A 24,881-nucleotide genomic window follows, 5' to 3' on the forward strand; every position below is an offset into this window, starting at 1 on the left:
GGAAATTTAAATAGAAATTAGATAAGTCAATGATTACTCTGTCTTAAGAGTTTTTGATTTAATTGCAGAAATAAAAAAATTAGTGTAGAAATAACTGTGATAGACTAGGCCAAAATTCTTTACCGGTATTTTTAAAAAACATATTGTTGTATGCGATAAATAATAATGATAGTTTCAAACACATACCCCATTTTACAAGCGCCAACTCGCGAAACCACTTTTAAAAGGAGCCCCGACAATTTTGCACAATGGTAAAGACTTTTCACAATGGTAATGATCTTTCGGGGGTCAAAGGTCGGAAGAGAGAGGTCAATTGTTTGTTCATTAAGACAATTGTTTGTTTCCCCAGCTCGCACTGACAGTGTGGTGAGAGTAGAGTGATCGGCAACTTTCAGGAATGATGCGTCGTACCACATTACAGAGTGAGGTTGGATACAGTCGGCGGGCCGGTCAAAATCTCGTCGCGGGCCGGACCCGGCCCGCGGGCCGTATGTTGCCCACCCCTGTTCTAAGGCCATGCATACAAAACAATTAATTTGTTATGTAATGATGATTGACCAAGCATTTCTATTTTCAAGAATAAGTGTGGATTTCCAATTATTATATTCTAAATTCTAAAATGAAAAGGATACTGAATGTAATTGTGAAATGGGGAAAACGGTTACTGTATTTACATAGTAGGTAGCAAAGATGTTGGAGCATTTGGAACTTACAGACTGATCCTCTTAAACAATAAATATCACTATAAATCCTATCCTATGAATAGAAGGAGATTTAAAATTTGCAGCTGTTATCAGTTAATTACTGTGTTTTAACCCATGTATTCTTACAACTGGAGAACTTTGTGTTAATAAATTCCGTGTAATTAAATTCGACTGAAAGCAATTCCAATCATCATTAACTCGTTTGAAACAGTGATAAGTAATTTACTCCCCAAGTTAGCCAGATTCGCTATGCCCTGCTGGTTACGCAAAAGTTGAAGAAATTCTTTGGGAAATCCCCGTACTGCCGCGGGGCTTGTTTGCCGATTTGCCCATGTTGTTTGTTGCTGTTCTGGTCGTGGTATGTTTTCACCTCTGTACTGTACACGCAATACGAATGTAAAAGAACAGTTGTAGGACTAATATCTTATTAAGATATATTAGAGTTAGCATGGTTGAAGAGTTTCGACGCCACTGCTTCGCTGAGGTAAGCTGACACGTAACACCAGAATGCGGTAACATTATCTTGCAATAGCAGAATAAAGTACGGCAAAATAAGAATTAATATTTAGATCGCTTTCATCTGTCCATAGTGAAGATCATATCAAGTTTGATGAACAAGTCAGATTTTATAGTACCTTAGTCTAGTTATTACAGTATAAGACTATTTACAGTGTATTTTACTGTATTTTGCTGGACAGACTGAAAGACAATTGATACGACTATGTAAGCCTTAAATCTTCAGTTTGGTAACATGTGTGTGCCTAATGTAATCTTCTAGCCAATTCTTTGTTCTAGATGAAGGAATATAATATTGCTGATATGGTACTAAATCAAAAAGAAATCATTCATCAATATGCATATTTTGTAAGGAAAGAATAGAACTGGACTTATTTTTATCTTTATTACCGGTAAATGCTTTTCTTATTTCCTTGAATAATCAATTTTATAAGCATTACATAATTGAACTTTTCAATTCTTGAGCGATATGATGTTACTTTGTGTGACTATTTAAATCTTGTCCCTGGTGGAATCTCTCTCATAATTTTGTTAAATATATTTCCTTTTGTACCTAAATAGTGACGATCTATATCTATGATATTTGTTGCCTACCTGTGACTTTGCTATGGGTACAAAAAGTATAATAATGGAATAGCTTTGATAATGTATATGTTCATATGTAACTAATATTTATATGGGATTCAAGAATACATTTTGTAGTTGAGGTAGATTTTTACTGCTTTTAAATCAACAGTTTCTGTTCAATTTCCTGTGTCACTTAGATTTTTTCAATTTAGTGTATGTTTACTAATACTGAAATATTACTGAGATTATGCATTTCACATTGAGTATTTTTGATTTCGCTTTTTGCAAATTCTAAAAAAAACTAAGAGTAACTCCGTGGCACAATTTGAGCTATACAAAAATATGAAAAATATAAAAGTAACATCCTTCTCAGAGATGCTTCAATCTTCAACTACTCAAAATGTTGAAGGGATATGGTCAGTAGTTGAAGCGAAAGATGATTCCGTCCCAACAATATTAATTATTAACAATTTAGCAAAGTTTTTCTGTTGGTGACATTGGCTTGCTTTTTGATTGTTTATATTGACCCAAGACGAGGTCAAAAGAAGGCAGTCTTAACTAATAGAGATTGATTTAAAACTAAGGCTGCTATCAAGTATTAATTATTTGAGGACTTGAAGTATTTATTAAGGTAATGAGAACAGTAAAACTACATATTGTTAATACACATGATATATGATATTTTTCGGAAATTTTTTTTTTTTTCTGCACTGTGGTTATTCTAAATTCATCTTTACAACTTAATTTAATTCAGTATTATTATTACATACAGACATTTTGAAGAAAATCAATTTTGGAGTTCTTTCATTTGATAGAATCTGTGAATAATTTTTTACTATATTTTCTCCAAATCTCCAACATCAATTTTTTTTGCTTTACAAATTTTAGGGAAAATGTGTAGCCTTTTTAACAATAGGCCACTGCATTAACATTAGTCTCATATTTTAGTTAAACTTACTTACTTTCTTCATTCTTAATATCTTCTCAGAATTAAAATAATAAAATTAGTTAGGAATGATCATTCCAAAATTTTCTGTTAATTTGGTAATTAAATCATAAACACAATATCTCAATGCACAAATGTAGTCAGAAATTTCAACAAATTCACATTTGAACATTGGACTGAAGTAAATCAACAGAATGTCTTCTGTGAAGGTTGCAGTACGTGTCCGACCTTTCAACAGTCGAGAGAAAAGTAGAAATGCAAAATGTATTATTGAGATGAATGAAGCAACAACAAGTGAGTATTATTTACTAAGTGAATATTTTTCACACAAAAAAAGAAGTTTATATAGGCTATTATTAAATGTTAGGCATTGGGGCCTAGGTGCGTCATCACAAAATCAATAATTTTTCAAAAAGTTCCTCAAAAATATTTAAATGAACAATAAAAGGTATTTATTTTTTAATCCATATCTCCTAGTTCGGGGTTATAATAGTTTGTTTCATTAGATAGGACAATGTAAAGAGAGAAGTATTTTAACCGCTTTGATGGTTTGGCTCGGAATATCAGACCCATTGTTTCATCTCATTTGCTTTCATATACTGGTATTTATATATTGCCAAATATTGAAATTAATATTGAACATTGAATTACAATTAAAGTTTGGGAAACCATTAGAAGCTTCAAATGTTTGTTTCTATGTTAAAAAGTTGGAACTAGATTCATCCAAATTTGCACACATTCAATTCAAATCTATGTACCAGGTTCGCATTTCATTTTGTCAAATCAAAGGTGTGATATATTTTCATATTTCCATTACGTCAATGCCATTACAAAATTTTTTTTTCCAATAATATCGTTTAATTATATCTGATCAGAATTTTCTATCATGTATGAACTGTAAATGAAAATTGTTTTATTGACAGTTTGATATTATGGCCCATGATCGAACTTGTTTGATTAAGAAATAGTATTCTGAAATGGATAAGCAACTGGTTGTGTATTGCTTCGTCATTCATGCATTTGGGAATTGTGTTGCAGTGGCAAGCATTATTAATTGACTAAGAATATATACTGTCGTTTTCCGCCTCCCATGAGAATTGCATGATATATGCTTCGATTTCCTCGCCATATGTATCAGCTTTCTCCATTTGATCATTGTTCATAATTAAAGCCTGTGGTTTATGGAAGGTTCTAGATGACAGAATTCCCATGTCTACCATTTAAGCAATAGTCAATATTTATTTATGATTATTTTTTCTTGATCAATAAGTTTCTTCCTTGTATTCTATTTTATTAATTTTACTAATTATTACCCTTTTTCAATTACATGATACTTCTGTGAATTAGGTTGAATAATTTAAATTTCCAATATAGGCTACATGCACTGATTTTTAACATTGTATCGTGAAGTAACAATTTTTATAAAATATATTAATATTATTTGATTTATATTCAATTTCAGTTATAAGAAATCCAAGGCAGCCGGGAGACAATCCAAAAAGTTTCAATTATGATCATTCATATTGGTCATTCGGTGAGGTGGGTATCCAGTATTCTCTTTAATTCTTTTAATTCTTAAGAGCATGAATCATTCCTCTTGAACACAACTATCTCTAACAAGCATGAACTATATATAAATCGAGCCAACTGATGCAGTTTATCATATACCCATATATGAATACATATTCCACCACAGTATGACGTCATTCAATTTTTCGGAGCTGTGTGGCAAGAAAAATGGATTGCCATGAAAAATTCATGGTCTTGCACTGAGGAAAAAAGGTTTTACGTCTAAGTTCTAGAAATATGATATCTGAAAACTGTCAGATATTCTATTTACAATTGTATGTATCCTTATAACTAGGAACTGTGAGTAATAACATGGCATAAATTATGCTGCAACACAGTAATTCTACTAACTTTTTTGTTTATTGCGCACCTGATTTTTCTTCCAAAATTCAAGACGAAATCTTCAGTATCAGTAAAATAAAATTACCGTTTTCACTACTTTTGTCAAAAAAGTCAACAGTTAACACAGTAAATAACACAGAAAAAAAATCAATTTTCAACCTGCTGTGGGCATTCTCATTCAGTGTGGTTGAGAATGCTGCTGTAATAATATACTATAACATCATTACCAGTTCTTTCTAAAAAGCCAAAATCGATGATTGTGAAGTTTTGAGATAATTTAATGAAGTATCAATGCTGAGCGTAACTCCTTATAATTTTTTGATCATTGAAGAATACAAAAAACTAAAGCCAAATTTGCTTTTATTATATCACCATGGAAGCATTTTGATACTGTTTAAAATTTGTATCTTATTTTTGTTTTATAGTAATGTGATAATTATGAAATGCATCTGGTAGATGTATTGTTTGAAGATATATTTATTAAATAATAAAGTTTTTAGGCCATTTTGACATATATCATGATTTTACTGTACATGATAAAGCTTTTACAATGTAAAACAAATTTCTAATGATATTGATAGAAGTTTAAAATGTCCTTTTTTCTAAACAATACTTTATTGTCTTCTAAAGTTCTAATTAATGCCTCAATAAAAGAGAAAAATATCTTATAACAAAAATGATTTTATTAATCTTAGTTAAATTTGTTTTTGACCTGATGCCAATTTAAACATTTTGACCTGATCTATAAAAAGATATTCTGAATTAAAGTTTATGATATCCAGATATGAGAATTGACAGGGCTGATATCTTGATTACCTTCAACACTGCTATGAATAATTTATTACATGGTGTTTCAGACTTATATATAGATTTGAGAACACTTTCAAGTTGAAATTCTCAAGATGATTCCACAACAATTTTCTTTTATATCTTCAATATAATCCGAATCCAGATGATATTTATTTTTATATACTACCATATATATATAACACTATTTATATACTTTTTGTTCTGAGCAAGGCTCTGCACACTTGCATATGCAGACATGAGTAGGTAGTGAGATACTCTAGTTTGGGAAGACCAAAATTTTTTATTCTCAACTCTGCCTACTACTAATTTAGTACACTCGGAGTGAGGTGATGGTCATGGGATCTGAATCCGATTAAGTCCAGCCAGTGGTTCTCAAACGGTGGGGCGCGCCCCACAAAGGGGATGTAGACAATTTTTTGAGGAGCCTCAGAAACTAATTAAAAATAAAAATATTTGTTAGATTTGATCTTGCCCACCTTATTTTGAATATTTACATTTCAAAACTTTTTATTTTTTTTTTCATTATTTACGTTCCTGCCACATATTTTCTGTATGTTTTTTGACTAAAACATACTTTGTCTTACTATATGTTATCTGTAGCTTATTATTATTGGCTACTTATTTTTGAGGTGGGCGCGACACGCGAGACTTGACAAATTCTTAAAAGTGGGCGCGGCTTCGAGAAGCACTGCACTAGGCCATCGCACCCACAATATTTTACGGGCGTTTACCTCGTGCCCAACCATCTCACCTTTTACATAAAGAGTTGACTAAGCTTTGGCAAACTGAAAAATTATAATTCTTGGAAAACTATAGTATATTGTTACACATAAGGTGCTGCATGTTTAAAGCCTTGTTGGCAGGAAAATAACGAACTTGTAATAAAAATGTCAATATGCTATTCTGTAACCATCATCGTTAGTCATCATCTTCATTGTTATAAAGATTATTGCTATCATTCTTATTTTAATACAATAAATCATTAAACTATACTTTTATGAATGTTTACTTAAAGCAAGGTAGGTCACAGTCAGGTATGTTTGCCCGTTTTGATTAATTCAATAAGAATTATCAGGACAAAGAAGAGGTCACAGTGGGCACTTTATTGAGCTTTCATTATTGATTATCATTATCTCATGATAAACTCATTTTTATTAAATACCAACTTACCAAATTTTTATTTGTATTTTTACTCACTTCACTACTCACTTCAACCCATAGCTAGAAGCGTCATTGACAAATATGATAAATGTTCTACTAGCTCTTGGTAATCCATTAGCCAATTTTATTTCGAATAAGTGTATGACAGAGCTAATTTATGTTCCAAATGACATATTTTAGACAGAACATAATTTTTTTGTAAAGCATCCCAGATTACTGCAACTTTTCAGTACAATATTTCACAAACAGAAGTTCAAGTGTTTAATAAATTTTCTTCATTTTTGTAGAAGTAAGGAATATTTGGGTTCTTTTTTTTGGTCACCCAAAATTTGTTGAAATAGTTCATGCTTTATCATTCGCTGGATTTATGTACCAATATCCGTTATTTCAATTAAATGTCTATTTCAAAATTTGTGTTTTTAGCAATCAGAAGAAAATTTTTCATCCCAACAAAAAGTTTACGATGATTTGGGGAGAGAGATGTTGCAACATGCATTTAACGGATACAATGTATGTATATTTGCATATGGACAAACAGGAGCTGGAAAATCATATACAATGATGGGAAAACAAGATGGCGGAGATCAAGCTGGAATTATTCCTCAGGTAATATTCCATAACTTGGAATGGAAAACACAGTTTTTCATTAGTTGTACTTCCTACAAGTTAGATCAGTCTGTTGAACCTTGAACCAGTAAGCAATAAATTATATAGGCTAGATCGCACCTAAACTTTTCTAGTATTCACAAAAGATTGTGTCAGTGTTGTTCTGAGCCTATTTTGGAGCCAAGAACAAAGCACTATGTATAAATAGATTGAATGTACGGTACTTTTGAAACACTTTCTTAACAAAAATGTATACAATTTTGTATTACATTTATGCAAACATGTTTATATTATGTACATTATCTGCTTCTTTCATAACACTTTTACGAAATATATAGAGTTATATCCTGATTTAGAGTACCGGTATTGGTTTGTAAATAAAACTGGTCAATTTTAGAATAATTTATTTTTTCATCCATTCATTATCGGCTTTCTAGGTAAATAACTGTCTGAGATTAATTTGAAAATATTTTTAACTGATTAAAATTGATAAGAATAATCTGTTTAGGAGATTGTACCTACCTTGCTTTTTAATCTATATTTGACAAGTACATCTTTTTATATTGCTACTTGTGTGTTCGGCATAAGATTAAATTGAAGGATTGTCACGGTATACACAAATTAGATTAGGGTTCAACTTTGTCAAAACTCAATCCTATTAAATTCATCAGAGACGCTAAAGAAACAATGATATGCGTAAACTTTACATTTATTCAAATACAGTAAATTTAAAGGAAAAAAAAGTTTAGTACATATTTACAGATAAGTATTAAGATTAACAATGAATTTTCATGAAACAACACCAAATTTATTTTTAATTTATTTTAAGTGTTTAAATTTTGTTGTTGGCACGATGGATGTCCTAGTGCCGTGCTCTTTAAAATTTTTCATCCTTCCTTCCTCATCAATAACACTGTAAATACTGAATTCAATATTAAACATCTCAGATTCGAATCCCAAGTTTCAAAAGCTTCACAACACAAATCAATTTAAATATCCTTAGAAGCAAAAAAGTAGTTGATAATAAGACAACCTTGAATCCTAATCCCATAAATCAGAATTTATTTCATTATTTTTACAGTTATGTGAAGAATTATTCTGCAGAGTTTCTGGTCATGAAGAACAAAGTCTTAAATTTTCTGTTGAAGTCAGTTACATGGAAATTTATTGTGAAAGAGTTCGTGATCTACTTAACCCTAAAAATAACAAGAATTTGAGAGTACGAGAACACCCCCTCCTGGGGCCGTACGTTGAAGACTTATCGAAACTTGCTGTGCAATCTTTTTCTGATATCAGCAACCTGATGGATGAAGGAAACAAAGCAAGGTATGGAAAGTTGTTGGGGCTTGTGTGTAGTAACAAACTAAAAATTTTAAACGATTGCGCTGTGTATTATGGATGTATCTGTCTCCAGGGGAAAAGAAATTTTGATTCTGTTCCAGCTCTGAATTTTGATAAAATAAACTTCGACGTATGCTCTCCTGCTTAGTTAACTTAGTTCTTTTCAAATTTGTTAGAAATTTTGTCTTAGAATATTATAATTAAAAGTCTCTGACTTTGAAAAATATTATATTATACTTCGAAAATATTGACTCTGCTAAGTTTGAAAATATGGCTCCACCTATCACTTCAGTATCAATAAACTCCAGACTTCGACTCGTACTTTAGCTATACAGTCTTTGCCGTTATTAGATTATTGTTTAAATTGTTTTAAAGTCATTGATGCAGGTGTACTTATAGTTGAATTTTTTTTTATTCTAGTAAGGATTAAATGTATAACCACCATAGATTTAAATGTATAACCACCATAGTTTAAAACAGTAATTTGGATTTTGTCATGGGTATGTTGAATTATGAATCAAACCAGGAATCTGACTGAAATATACGAAAGACACATTCATAAAGATGACAAAAATTCACTGCTTTCTTGTAGATGGCCTTTTCAAAAAATTATTGTTTTCTTTTTTGTAGGACTGTTGCAGCTACCAACATGAATGCTACAAGCAGTAGATCTCATGGAGTTTTCAATATTATTTTTACTCAGAAGAAAACAGATTCTTTAACCAGTTTGGAAACTGAAAAAGTAGGTGAATTATCGAATTTGTAACGATTTTTTTTTAAAAAGGATCTAATAACAGAAAAATAAACCATCAGTATATTTTTCTGATTAAAATAAATTTTTTATTATTAGGTGACAATAAGGAAAAGGACAAATGTTGAAATTAAAAAAAAAGTTATTCGAAAATATCACAAAAAATAAATGCTTTTATTAAAAATAGGAGTTTCAAAATCAAAAAAATATATGTTATCTTTATTTTCCAAGAAGATATTTTCCAAGTTATACTTATTTGGTTTAAAACCATTGATAATTTATCTATACTCAAGATTTTCACAACAGTATGGCATATAGTTATAAGTACAAAATCAACTTATTATGATTCTTTTTTCTCAGGTTAGTAAAATCAGTCTTGTTGATCTTGCTGGAAGTGAACGAGCAGAATCAACTGGTGCGAAAGGCAAAAGATTGAAAGAAGGAGCAAATATTAATAAATCTTTGACTACTCTTGGCAAAGTTATATCAGCATTAGCTGAACAAGTAAGATATGGAACTTTTTGCTGCATTTTTGGAAATAAAAATTCATTTATTTCGATTACGGTTGATATCATTCTTATTTTGCTCTAAAAAAGAAAAAATATTTAACAATTTTTTTATTTCTACTTCCAAGTTTTTTATCATCCCAAAATTTTATAATTGCAAGAAATAAACTTCGAAATTATTGAACGACCATTTTGAAAAATATGACAGCAATGAAACCAAGGTCTTGCACATTAGCTTATCAAATTATGCCCGATCTACCTTATTAGGTGAGTTGCAATGATTGATATAGGTCAGTCTTCTTATCCAAATAGGTCTGTTTTCTCATGTTACTCCTTTTAAAAAAGTTTATTAATCATTTTCTCAACCAAACTATTTTTTGCCATGCTTACAAAGGATATTGGAGTAATATGTGTAAGTATATTTCAAAGTTATTTTTTTCGCTCATAATCAATCAATATATAAACAATAAACCAAGACAAGGCATATCAATAAATAATATAATTTTATTAAAACACTAGAATAATTTTTATTACAATCAATGTAAAACATTGCAGTATGTATCTATATCAAATTTCAAGATTACGTGTTTAATAGATCAATATTTTGAAATTCTAGATTTAGCTAATGCAATTTATTTTGATTTCAGATATTGTAAATTGTCTATTCTTAGCATGCCACATTTTATTTTCATTAAATATTTAAAATGAATGTGATTTAGCTCTAAATTTGTCAATTTGTTCATCTTATTCAAATAAAGTTTAAACATAATTGTTCAAATTGATTTCCCAAATTTATGAAAATACGGAAGTTTCCTTTTCAGATAATTTTTTTTTAATTCCTATTGCTTTGATCACCAAAAACAGACTATATTTGGTGCGTTATTTTAAATGTTACACCTTGTTTTTTTCTGTGCTTGTCTGAAGTGCAATTTAATTAAATTGAGAATGAAGTTGTCTTTTAATAAAATACTGGCATTTATTTAAAAGACAAGAGTGCTCTCCTGGGATTAACAACCCGTGTCCAAAATTCACCTCTCTTAATTGATAGCATGAGGTTCACATTTTTCATGGTTACAAGTAACACTTTTAGCAATTGTGTTTCAATGTTAAATTAAGTGCTTATTGCCAGGCATGAGACGTTCTAGATAGGAAAATCTGAATTATAGGAACGTGTTCATGCGAACATATCGTAATGGGATAAATCATTCATAATAAATGTTTTTTTGGGGCTTTAAATAATTCCAGTTCTTCTGTTACTGTACAAGCAAGTGATGACAATGTATCGTTATATCTTTAAATGATCCATAGCTGGGGATATGATAATGACATCGTCTTGTGTCACCTATGATAGCTTAACACGAATGCGTGGTAAACAATCAACTCAATTTATTTTTTGTGCACGCCAATAGTTTTTGAAATACATTTTGGCAGTCGACACCTTATTTAAATTTCCACCTACTTTGTACAGGGAAAAAGTAAGAAAAAAAGAGGAGAATATGTTCCATATCGGGATTCAGTGTTAACATGGTTGTTAAAAGAAAATCTTGGTGGAAATTCCAAAACTGCAATGATTGCTGCTGTCAGCCCTGCTGATATTAACTATGATGAATCTTTGAGCACTTTGAGGTGAATGTTTTTGTATTATGAATTAGTTATTGCATGTTCTTTTCGAATAGCTATGCATTACAAAGATTCTATTCTAACATGTAGTCTACATTTTGCAACAAAATCATTCTGTAAGGGTGAATTTGCCAAAACTATAATATCTAATATCCAATTCTACAGAAAATTCAATTTCTTGAAAAATTATTTTAGCATTTATTTTGCAATTCTATTGCACTGAACTTATTTGGCAGTACTTCATTTTTTTGAACCTGCACTCAGTCTCGTCATTTTAATTAACCCAGAGCTGTTTTTCAAGTGGATCGAATGTAAATTTTACCCAAATATGCTGTTCTGATATCAGATTATCATATCAATTTTATCTTTCTTTCGATCCAAGGTATGCGGACAGAGCAAAACAAATCAAATGTAATGCAGTCGTGAATGAAGATCCGAATGCCAAATTAATCAGAGAATTAAAGGCAGAGATTGAACAATTGAAACAAGTATTACGAGCAGAAGGATTGTCAGATATAATGACATCTCGCAGTATGCAACAACTCAGCAGTATTAATAAAAAATTATCTGATAAAGGTAAATATCGTAAATTTTGCAAGTTTGATGAAAAATCCAACCATAAAGCCATAGCAAGGCATTAACGACATTTGGTTTGTGACAACCATTTGCAAATTTTTGCAAACAAGATTAAAATATTTACATGTATATATAATTATATATACGTTCTAGAATAGTGCTTTTCAACCTTTTCAGTAGAGCGGAACCCCAATAGAGGCCCGAGTAATCTCTATGCCATTAATGTAGGTATATTCGATTATATGATTAATTTTGTTATCATAGAATATGCCAATCAAATATAATGTGAAACGAAAATTTGCGGCAGAACACCAGAATGTCCTTCACAGAACACCAGAGAAACACACTTATTATATGATAATGTTAAACCAGTGTATTCCATTATATTTGAACAATATATATATAATAACATAGACTACCAACTAATGATCCTTTATTATTTATTTTTTGAAGGTGAAATGACAGATTATGCAATGGATGAAGTGAGAATTTATGGTAAAGAGAAAGATGCTTTTGAGCAATTGAAGGTACAACTTGAAATTATTCACGTTGGTTAGCCTACTGATCATAGACATTTTTACACATAGAATATTTTTACTTTTATAGGAATCTGAAAAAATTATTGCTGAATTAAATGAAACTTGGGAAGAGAAACTGAAGAAAACTGAATTTATCAGACAGCAGAGGTACGTGTGTATATTGAATATAGTGGAAACAAAAAGAAAATCTTCGTTATTTCTTGCAATTTTTGCACATTTCTTTTGACCAAAAATATCTTGAGTTAGTTTGAATTTTTGCCATGAAAAGTGTGAAAATTATCATTTATTGGAAAATGTTGTTGTGTCTTTTAAAGATAATTTGGTATGTGTAAACAATTGTTTTGCATAAGGTCCTATGCACTGATTTAGTAACAAAGATAACTTACTTTCGACCTAGCCACTGGCTACCACGTAAGTGAGATATGAGAGCAGTGGTTTTCAACTGGGGTTCTGCGGAACCTCATGGTCGTGTCAATACAGTCCTGGGGTTCCGCAAGTCCACAATCAAATTCGAGAGTCTAAATGTTTATATGTATTGTTTAAATATAATCAAATAGATACTTGCCACTTTTATCAAACTTGCTACACTTTTGAAGATTATGGTGTTCTGCAAGCATTAGGCTTGCTTTTTCTGACAATTAAACTGGGTTCCTCGAACTTCTTGAATGTTTCATTGGGTTTTCGCTCCACTGAAACACTTGAAAACCACTGTAATAAAGTGCAAAGATTGCTAAATAATTGGTTTAAACTAGGATCTAAAAGTTGAATGGAAAGAATAGTAAAGTATTGAATATTCGATATTTTCATATCTACAAACAGACACACACAGTTTACTTTTGAGTGTTGTAATAAATTTGTTCTATAATATAATATTATATTTTACCAGAGAGCATGCACTTATGGAACTTGGTGTCTCATTGCATCAAGATGGAGGAACTCTTGGCGTTTTCTCACCAAAGAGAACTCCTCATTTAGTGAATTTGAATGAAGATGCACTTATGTCTGAATGTCTTCTGTATTATATTAAAGAAGGAATAACTAGGTTTGTGCAGATTAATCATCTTTGTAAAACTATTGGATTTGGTAATAGATTTGGTATAGGGATGGTTATATGGTCCCTATTTTATTATTGGTCCTTATTTTTCGATCTAGATTCAATATTGCGATTAGATTTTACTATATTATGTAAATTTTAATGAGGAAAAACATCATTGCAAACTTCTCAGATATTGACACATAAACTGTCCCACGGAATCTGAAAAATCTGAAAATAAAAGTCTAGACAACTGTGTGTCCAGGTTTATTTCAGATATCAGAGGTTGTCGTTGTATTGATTGGATATATTGATTTATTTTCACACTCATTTAACCATGAAGGTTGATTTCTTTATTATGTTCCAGGGTTGGTTTATCATCTGCTAAAGTGCCTCAAGATATTGTATTAAGTGGAGAATTTATTGAAGATGAGCATTGTATCTTCCAAAATCAAATATCTGAGGAAGGACGTGGTAAGAGCTACAAGTTAATCTTGTTTATTTGGATGATAATGAATTAACAGTTTTTGTTGTTGGAGATTTTGAAATGCCAATAATGAATGTAATTGATAATCTTTGATTCTAATTGTTGTATGAGGCTACTCCAAACAATGCTCCTGGCAAGAAGGCACTGTTATGTAAGAGATATAATTTTAGATAGACTGGAATTTTCATGATTCTAAGGTATTCATAACAAAAATTGGCTGTCATCAGACCGATCTAAAGGTAGAATTTGACTTATATCACGATTTGCTATAAAATTCAATAAATTAGACCAATTGGAATTAATGGGATGGTAATTTTTAGAGAGCCAAATTTTCCTAATATTGACATTATCATTGTTTTATTTGTATAAACTATTAATCCTTTTGCTCTTTCTCCAGCCGTTGTCATGATTGTGCCATGTGAAGGATCACAAACTTTTGTCAATGGTAAAGAAGTTGTGAAAGCACTTGAACTCTACTCTGGGAACCGTATTATTATTGGAAAAAGTCATGTGTTTCGTTTTATGCATCCTGACCAAGGTAATATATCTTCTTTGTTTGGTAAAATGGATATTCAGCAGTAAGCTGTTTTTTTAAGAAAAGTGAGAATCAGAATAACTTATATTACTAGATTACTGAAGATTGTCCTTAACATTGGAAATGTTCTTGCTGGACACATCGCCATCGTAGGATGATTTACGTAACCGCTGCTTGGTTACTGATTCCTTCATCATCAGAATCCATGCATCTGAAAACATAAATTACTGTCTAACTAATCCCATACCTTACATGGACTGGTAACCGCCGCGCCCGCCTGAGAGATTGTCTGTCGCTCGCCATACGATTAAGCTGTCTTATCGACTTTCATCTCTCCCAGGATAAATATGTAAATCCTGTTTCTTACAGTACTATCAGATAACCAAACTTACAATGTTGTTTTAAAGTAAATGTATTTAAAGGATTTAAAATCGAAATTAATTCCGATACGTAATTCTAGAGTACCAAAAATTTTAAGAAAAGAACATTCCTATTGCAGACTTCTAACTTCTAACTTGCTTCAGTTTGTTTAAATTCTGAATACATTTACATTTGAGATTGTCATGCATATCATTAACAAGTTATGTGTTCTCTGATTTCAGCTCGTGCTATTCGAGAAAAGGGCGATGCGACCATTGTTGAGAGTCCTATGGAACTCGTTGATTGGAACTTTGCTCAAAAGGAATTGTTTGATAAACAAGGCATTGACATGAAGTTGGAAATGGAAAGACGGTATAATGCAATGGTTATCTTCAAAATTCCCCAAATTTTTTATATCAGAAGCATGTTTGCTCGAGTATCCCTACCATTGCTCAAGTTGAAAATATCCCGGCCATCTAGTGGGTTGAAAGTCATACTCGCTAATGATAACAATAATACAAAATTGAAATTACCAATTTTTTTTGTTTCAATCGAATATTAGAACCTTGGGGGTTTTTTTTTCCAGTAAAACTGCTCGTTAACTTTTTTCTCATATATTGGTGATCTTTACTGGCTGAAGAAAAAATTAACTTGGCTCGATAACAGCGTTATTTTCTCAAAATGAACAATATAATTTATGAATTTGATAGAAAATTTTGCAAATAAAAAAGAATTCTAATAAGAACAATCCTTTAAATTTACAAATTGATGTAATGTGTAGATTTTGTTTCGTCTAATTTTTATAACTCTCTCAACCTTCCATTTCCATTTTGTTATAGTAGATGTGTGACAAAATATTAAGCAACTCTTTAAGTTACAAATATATTTCGAAAATTTTTCATTAACATAAATGAAAAACGAAATATTGCATTATCTAACTGTGAGATTATGAAAACTACATTTATCACCCATCGGATATTTGCATTTCTTTGATTTTTTGTGCCCTTTCTGTTTTTATCAATAAATAAATTTGGCTTTTAGACTAATTGAAATGGAAAATCAATATAAAAAGGAGAAAGAAGAAGCCGATACACTTCTGAAGAATCAGAGACAGGTATCTTATTCTTCATCACTATTTTAACATCAGATCATCTACGGGGGTGCATTACTTGGAATTGATTTTATTTTCCTTATGCACGGTCAAGCATGAACCATAGAAAAAACCTCATTCTTGAAAATATTATCTATAGCTCATAGCTCGCCAATTTTGGTTGCTGTTAATCTAAGCTTAGAAAGTAATTTTTTTAAGTGCTGATTTGAATAAACTATAGCCTGTTATGATTAAGTTTTATTTGCAATTTCACTCAAGTCAAGCTTAATTCATTAGATTTGCATTGCAGAGAATGGTGTTTTCCTTCCGCTTGCTTTTATAACACTTGCATTTAATTCACGATATATACCAAATTCATGGACTGTAAAAATTGCAAAGTTCACAGAAAATACATGTATTTATTATAAAAAATAACTTTTTTTGATAACAACGATTTGAACTCACTTATGATAATACTTGGGACACCCATAACGCTCTTCACATATTTCTCACATATTAATTTCTCAGTTTCATCAATTGTTAGTTTTCAACAACTCCACTATATAACACTCTTACAAATGAAATCTATCAATTTTTATTAGTCGCTATTTTGCCCATGGAAACACTTTTTTTATTGTACAAGAAACAAACTTAAGAACTCCAAAATGCAGAGTAGATACAACAATTATTAATTAGAAGCAGTTGGTTTCCAATTGTACAGTAGTGGAACAACTACAACCTAACATTTTTCGAATTATTTTAACTCTCTGGTATTAAACTATCAATGCACCATGCTAAACAATAAGCTTCAGAATGTTATTTGCTTTGGGATTAATTTAAATATATTTCTGGTGACACTTCTCATATGAATATATTGATGGGCACGAAACACGAAATTAATTGCATGCTTTGCAGAAGCTTTTCTTTCATCTTGAATCTTTCACTCAAACTATTTTGCACTTTTTTTTCCTGAAAGATTACCGGTGGCTGTGTATTTTGTATTCTGAAGTTTATTCAGGATTCATTATTTGCAGCGATTTATATGGATCAGTGTTGAGTTTATACACATATTCGGGGGATTTTGAAAAACAAGAAGCAGAATTAGAGGGTTAGGCTTTCGTGATGCCTTTCAAGAACGGCTTGGCAGATCTTGGTATCGATTTCGATGTTTGTATCAGAGAATTTGCTCGGGTACAAGAATGTACCAAGGGAGGCATCAAGAATGTGTGGCAGATTTGTCTAGGATATCAAGAAGGGATTGATCGTATTAGAATTTGAATTTTTACCGTAAATGAAAATAAAAAATGTTGCACTGAACATCTGAATGTAAGGTAGGAATAAAACCATGGGCCGTCGGAAATTAATCTAAACCAGATCAGATATAAAAATTCCTGGTCAGGGAGTTATCACAGGTGCATTGATGTGAAGGGTGGCATAAACAGTAATCAGTGGTTATGCAATCCATCCTCTGAAGAATATTATAGGATTGAATTCATAAAATAAACGTAATCATCCCGTCATCTGTTTAAATGGACATTATAAGGTTTTGAGTGAACTAGTATATACTTGCATGTCTGTCACAATAGTAAGTCTGTTTATAGCTCCTGGCATTTCAGAATTTAGTCTTAGGTGAGCAAGGCAGTGTCTGTATCTCAGTAGATGTAGATTTTGTTTATTATGGATTCGATTGACTAATTGAGAATACTAGCTTTGTATTGAATTTTGCATGTTATTAACATAACACATCGCCTTTGCATCTGGTGAATCATGAATGAAAGCAGCTTTGAAATCTACAGCATGATGCATCTTCTGCAATCTACTATTTTTGGTAATCATTTTCTTATAATTTTTAGATACGATCCTTCACATGTATATTTCATAAGATTAGAAACCTTCTTAATTAGAGTTCATTGTTGATCTATTGGCAGAAAATCTGAATCTAATATATTTAATATTTTGAATAGAGAATTAACTTTTGCCATCCCTGTGTATTGATAATTTTAAGAAACATAAATGCCTGAAAGTATAGCTTTTATCAATGTAACCCGTATGTTTCTCTATCCTATCCCAAGACCCTGTCCTAACCCCTTTCAATCTTGTGTGCCGATTATGGAAAGGGGTAGAATCAATTTGTAGATGGAGTGTATTTCCATACCTATGGTCAAAGCCTTCATTCATTTGGGTTCATCTAGTTATTTTTACTGTAACCATGTTCTCATATTTCCCTTTTCTCATTTCCGTAGACTTTGTTTCTCAATTCCATTCTACCCTGTGCAACAATATCATTTAGAAAATTATGATCAGCCTATACATCGTTATGCGCCAGTTCTAAACTTATATCTTTGCTTAAATTAGTAGTCAAATTTTTTTTTGCAATTCATACAATTTCGAAACTTCTATTTTAGGATGACGATGATTTGACTCATAAATTGAGATCATGTGAAGAAAGTTGGAAACTGATCGCAGGATTGCGGGAAAAAGTGACTCCACAAACTTTGCGCGATATTGTTACAAAATGTGGGCTTCCAAATGCTGGTTCCGTAACTGATAGTTTAACTCAAGATCCAGTTGCATATACGACGCCTGCCCAAGGACCAGTACGATGGCTAACAATGGCTGATATTAAAGTACAAGCAGTTAAAGAAATGTGTTATGAAATTGCCTTAGCTGGTTTTTGTTATAATAGCTCTGAGATTGTTTCACTTGCAAAAATAAAAATGAAAGCGTTGTGTACCCGTTATGGTAAAAAGAATCCAAATGAAGAAGCTTTGTGGCATTCAGTTGCAAAAGATGTTATGGATACTGTTGGTACATCACATGCTGGTGATGATTTATTTCAAATGCAGAGTTGTGATTCGATTGTGAAGGAAACTTCTGAAGATGTGAATGTTGGCGTTGAAGTTAAAATTATTATGGATCAAATGTTGGATGATGTTTGTGAGAAAATAGAAGAAGACAAAAATGCTGTTGAAATTGATGAAGAAAAAAATGGTAAAGATATTGCACATTTTGATCAGGCTATTAACAAGCTTAAACACCTTGTTCAAAAATTGAGTATTTCGCCTGATCAGTCAAATGAATTGTCTGACAAAATAGTCAAAATGATTTTACAACATGTTGATGATGATAACTTGGATTCAAAATCTGATAAGGTAGATAATGGTTCGAGTGAGCAACCTGATAAAAGCACTATTGGTGATAAAAGTAAGGATAACGGAAATCTTGATGAAGATAGCATGAAATCATTGTTGGAAAATGATAAAACTTTATCACCTAGATACATAAGATCTAATGATTTTAGTTGTCCTTCACCTGGTGTTGTTCTGCCATATGAATTTGAATCGAAAGATAAACAAATTGAATGGTTAATGGAAAATGATAAAGCTTTTAGACGTGGAAGACTACAATGGATTGCGCAACAGAAAAATTATGAAAAAAATATGGAGCTGAGGAAACAGAATAAAGAAAAACGAAGGGTTCAACGTGAAGAACAAGAAAAGAAAAAACAAGATGGAAAAGATACGGGATTCAGATTTAAATTTAAAGGAAATAGTTCGAGCATGAATAAGCTGCAACAATATAGAACTAGACGCCAAACGATTGCTTGCGGGAGAGATCTGGAAGACATGGAGTCCAGTGAACAAAACACCTCTGCAAACAAAGAAAAATATAGATGGAGCGCGGATTTTAGCCAAAATCGAAATGATAGGCAATTTATGGGCCAAAATGGCAATCAAGAAAGACCTACCGGTAAACGTCAGAAATACACAGCATATAGAAGAAAAACATCTTATAACGGTCAAAGCTGGCGACGACCGACTTCAGATGTGATTGAAGAGACCCCAGATTTTGCAAGACAAAATTTTTATATTATGAATGGAAGTCAACAACTATCAAATAATAATTATGTTCCTCCACAAATGCCTCACTTTCATCGCATGCCACAGCAACAACCATTGTTTTTCGATGATCAATGCATGAATAGAAATGTTAAATTTAACAGCGTTCCACAATTAGCCTTTTCACATCAGCAATCATTTCAAAACAGGCCAACACAAATGTATTATCGCCCTCCACATAGACAAAAGTATTAGCTACTTTCTTTTATATGTTCAATTTTATTCTTTTAGAACAACAAAACTTCACAAAAATTTGAACAATGCTAAAATTTTCTAAATTTCTGCTCTTCCAATTGTTCAGCATTAAAAAAAATTCTATTCATTTTTACTTCACTTTTTCATAAAACATTTTGACTTTTAGCAATTTTGTTATAATGTAAATTAAGTTTTATGCTTTATTTTACCTAGACATGATTCGGGTATGGTATATTAGATGTTTAGTAATTTATTACTATTACTCAATCTAAATATTTCATCATCTAAGTTTGTTTTGAAGATATTTCCCCAATTAGATACAAATTATATATAGTGCCTTTTTTGTAATGTTTTCCACTTTCATACTTTGCACTTTTACCCTATTGGTGCCATTAAACTATTCTTCTTGCCTTTTAGCATGAAAAATCATCCATCGTGTGTGCCTTGTTGTGTTACCTATGAAACATTCAACTGTAATTTTAATTACATTGTCATACGGTACTTTGAAATATTTGTGTTTTTGTGTATAGATTCGTGTGAGATTAGAGTAAGCCAGGAAGTATCTTTTATCAGAAATATTTTCTGCATAATATTTCCTGCTCTATGAAATGCTTTTTTAGACATGAAGTGGGCCTATAATTGGTTTTGGTGTTATGTTGTTGTTGTTGTTCGAATTCTTTTTCTTATTGGTATACAAAATTTCTTTTCTTTTTGATTATTAGACCAATTGCTTTAAAATTTTCAGAGCTTGTACAAGCTCTGGTATAGGCCTTGCAATGCAAAGGGATTGGAATTTCCCACACGTACCAGATAAACTATATTAAAAACTGGTTTCGCGGGACATACAATGTCACTTCTTCGCAGTCCGCACAGTTTTTCCCAGTGCGCCGCAGAGTGCACATCCCTGGATTAGATACCTGTGCTACTTGTTTTGGTTTTTGTGTCATATATTCGGGCATCGCTTACTGTTTTAATTGCAATGCAATTGCAATTGCAAGACAATCGACATTCTCTGACACGTAATGTACCTTCATCTGTACATCACTAATCTTGATATTGCTTTCCCGTAACTTGGTTCAGAGATGAGTCTCTTTAAATTCTGAACGAGGGCTTGTGACTTTGTGCTTTGAGAAGACTTCAAAACAAAGAAATTTACTGGGAATGCTGGTCGCTAGCAATCTTTTCTTTTACAAAATGTAGGCTATGAGATGGTGGTTAATGAGGAGTTAACAAGCATGATCTGTGTAGCTGATTCTATTGCTGTTTCAGGAAGGTACTTTTTGATTCAATCAATGCATTAGGGACCACTGATTTTTATGGGCTCTTATTCCTGAAATGAAAAACTATGTTGTTCGTCATTGCTCACCTGTATATTCATAAAGTTGCCAGTAATGTGAAAATGAAGATTCAAATCTAATATCTGCATCATGTACACAAAGCATTCTGGAGATATTGTACTTTTGACTGATTACAGATAGGAATATTTGCCTTGGATGAAAGAGGAAATGCAGAGTTATCCCCAGATAGCTTGATATGGTAAACTGCTGAAGGATCCTTTTCTGGCTACCATCACCTTCATTCACATTCTTTTAGCGAAAGTTCAAATATAACTAATAAGAGTCAAGTACTGGTTTGTAAGGCATGGTGATGAAATGAGCAAGATGTAAAATGGTAAAATGAAAAATATCATCTGAAACGGAAAGGACAGAATGATCTATGATTGCTTCCTCAAATTTTTAAACTGCTTTACTAAGATAGGGTGGGATTTACATATTTATTCCTTGGGAGAGGAGAGCTGGTAAGACAGCTTAATTATATGGCAAACCACAGCCTCGAAATGCATGGAGTTGATGTTTGTGGAGGCCCTAACCGACCAGTGGTACATGAACCACCCTACGTCGACGAGATGTTCAGCAATCTTCTCACACATAATTAACACCCATGGCGAGCATATTCCTAACACTAAGCAATATGTACCACTCTGCTGACTTTCTTCTTACTGCTTGGCTGTGCAAAAAGATAATAAGAAATGTCAATCTTTTTTAATTGACTATCATTGTACCTTGGTTAAATCGGTCTGAAACTGCCAATAAATGAAAGCGGTGGGAATTAACCCGATCTTATATTTCTCATTTTACTTACAATATGGTATTACAAAGAAATCAGAATAATTTTTAGAATTTGCCCTCTAGTCGGCATTGAAGTTTTAGTACAAATATATTGATGAGAATGTATATATTATTATATATGACACATTTTCGAGTTTTTTTTGTAATCAATAATTCAAAGTCTAAAAATTACATTTCCATGAAATTTTCCACCATGTTTATAGGACTGAAGGTCCATGAAATTGAAATATAATCTCTTCTTCCATATTATTGAATTTTGTGCAATATGACATAATGTCGCGCATTCATTTACTATAAGGCAATCATTTTTGAATAGTGACGACAATTTCATTTCAACATTTTCACCCCAAAACTTCAAAAAAATGTATAAAATACACAACTGCAATGTATAGATAAAAATTCAATATATCATGAATGTGGACAAAACTTAAAAATCTATTCTGAAGCACACAAGATGTACTAAAATGAGGAAAAAATTGTACATATTTCATGAGCATTTTATGCTACAGTATTCTACTTTCTTCATGATTGTTGTGTTCTGTTCTTTTACCTGGTCTGTGAATTTATACCCAGCAATTAATAATTTGATATTGAAATATGCATTATTTGACCTAAAATATTAGATACTTTCGAAAGCTATTACCAGTTGAGGTTTGCTTTGAACAAAGAAGTGATATTTCTAATCCAGTTTCATGAGCAATATCTTCCACGTGTGAGAGATAATAAGCTGGTTATTGTATTCCATTGTTCAGCACACATTAATCATCATCAACTATTCATTTTTAAGGATTATGAAAGTAAACTACAAGCATTGAAGAAACAATATGAAACTCAGTCTTTGAGATCTTCAGGAATATTCGAAGATATATTAGGTTAGTATTTGCTTCATTTGTTAAACAACATAAATTTTCTAAATTCATATCAAATGGATATTTACCCGAGCATCGATTTTCTTGTATATTTCTGTAACGATAACCAATCAGCAATGGGTCAATGACATAACAAATGTAAGTGTCAGTTTTTAGCTGTGTCCACAAAAATTAGTTGTGAATCAAATACCGTAACTATCAGCACCTGTAAAAGCGGCACATGGTTAGGAATTTTCAATAATAGATTGTGTTCAATTTTCGGTTTAAACATGTAAACCGATTTGCGAGTGACCACAGGGATAAACACTTTCCAAATGAACTTCAAAAATTTTGCAAAGGTAAAGAATAGAAAGAATTTTTCTGACGTCAAAGGTCAGGAAAACATTCATTATACTTTCAAAAAAAGCAAACAAACAACAAAATTGCGAGAATCCAATTAATTTAAGTTTTGTAAGATTCAATTACATTTCTACCAAGTCAATAACTGTAGACTGTGAGCTATCACTTTGTGGAAACATCTTTTTCATACCTTCACTCAAACCAAAGCCTCGGGCAAGCAACTGATAGTATGTAAAGAGATATTATTTATAGAAAGTCTAGAACTTTGCCAGCTTGGCATTGCCTACATGATTTATTATACTCTTGAATGAATAGATTGTGTTAGCTGCGGGGTTGGGACCCGAGATCTTCACACCTTTATTGAAAAACTGGGTTCAATATAACGCTATTACTGCCAGGCCGGTGGTTCTCGACCATTTTTTGGCCCAATTTTGTTCAACAAGAATTCTGTGGCCTATTAACTTTTTATGTAATTAAGAATTTACAAGAAAAATGGCCCACTGGTTGAGAACCGGTGTACCTGACCGTTGAGCCCAATATTCATACTCCAAAAGTTTTCAAGTTTTTGTCTATTTTGTTTGTTTCATACATAAACTAGAAATATGATTGTTAACGACAAATATCTTTAGATGAAGAAGAAGAAGAAGAAATAGATTGGAATGAACATGAATTCGAGCTTGCTAGAAAAGCTTGGAAAAAATGGAAATCTTATCATTTCACATCATTGAGAGATGATTTGTGGGGAAATGCAATTTTGTTAAAGGAAGCGAATGCAATCAGTGTTGAATTGAAAAAACAGGTAATTGTTGCTTCTTTTATGGACTTCATTTACCTTGTAGTAATATTGCACCAATTTAAATCAAATATTCTGGCCTACTATTTAAAGCAGGGGTGTGCAACATTTTTTGTCAGTGGGCCATATAACCAACTTGAGAAATTGTTAGAGATTTGGACTAGAGTTCTAATGTTTTGACTTTCGCGTACTGTAGATTCCAGACCTTGTGCTTGGCTCAAACAGCAATACATTGATACTCTCTAAATTGAACCTTGCAAAATCCCCCTCGTTCCACACTGTCAAACAATTCCGATTAATTTGAAACTTATATTGAAAAGGTTCCACAGCACTTTAAATGACAATGTTGAAAGTTATTCATCAGGCAGTAAATCCAGAAAATAGTAGTAAACATATAGGTAACATGCAGATGCAGGTGTAGAGATCGTCTTGAGAACAAATACGAAATGTCCAGAGGACGGATAACTTGTAACGGCAACGGGGTTATGGGTAACAGGTATCTTAGTGGGTTTTACAAAAGTGAATAACTTAATCACAATTAAGATAAATAACTTAACTGCAAATAAATAACAATAAAGAACATTCAGTTGAGCAATAA

General features: G+C 31.8%; 1 protein-coding gene across 3 annotated transcripts in view; it reads left to right on the forward strand.

Moving 5' to 3' along the window:
* The first annotated feature begins 2,760 nt into the window (after positions 1-2,760).
* The window catches only part of LOC120345371 (kinesin-like protein KIF1B), a 41,297-nt gene continuing 19,176 nt past the window's right edge, over positions 2,761-24,881 (forward strand). For 2 of the 3 annotated variants that reach the window (XM_078114921.1, XM_078114923.1), the window contains exons 1-18: positions 2,761-3,027; positions 4,196-4,272; positions 7,039-7,221; positions 8,303-8,547; positions 9,193-9,304; positions 9,674-9,817; positions 10,214-10,231; positions 11,288-11,445; positions 11,822-12,015; positions 12,469-12,542; positions 12,622-12,701; positions 13,441-13,596; positions 13,955-14,061; positions 14,472-14,612; positions 15,212-15,341; positions 16,011-16,083; positions 23,070-23,154; positions 24,120-24,289. In XM_078114921.1, the coding sequence (XP_077971047.1) occupies positions 2,928-3,027; positions 4,196-4,272; positions 7,039-7,221; positions 8,303-8,547; positions 9,193-9,304; positions 9,674-9,817; positions 10,214-10,231; positions 11,288-11,445; positions 11,822-12,015; positions 12,469-12,542; positions 12,622-12,701; positions 13,441-13,596; positions 13,955-14,061; positions 14,472-14,612; positions 15,212-15,341; positions 16,011-16,083; positions 23,070-23,154; positions 24,120-24,289 (2,247 nt within the window). In that variant the 5' untranslated portion in view covers positions 2,761-2,927. The remainder of the gene's footprint in view (positions 3,028-4,195; positions 4,273-7,038; positions 7,222-8,302; positions 8,548-9,192; positions 9,305-9,673; positions 9,818-10,213; positions 10,232-11,287; positions 11,446-11,821; positions 12,016-12,468; positions 12,543-12,621; positions 12,702-13,440; positions 13,597-13,954; positions 14,062-14,471; positions 14,613-15,211; positions 15,342-16,010; positions 16,084-23,069; positions 23,155-24,119; positions 24,290-24,881) is intronic. The other variant, XM_078114922.1, reaches the window with a different exon arrangement.

This window comes from Styela clava, chromosome 8 (genome assembly GCF_964204865.1).
Source record: "Styela clava chromosome 8, kaStyClav1.hap1.2, whole genome shotgun sequence".
In the NCBI taxonomy this organism is placed as follows: domain Eukaryota; kingdom Metazoa; phylum Chordata; class Ascidiacea; order Stolidobranchia; family Styelidae; genus Styela; species Styela clava.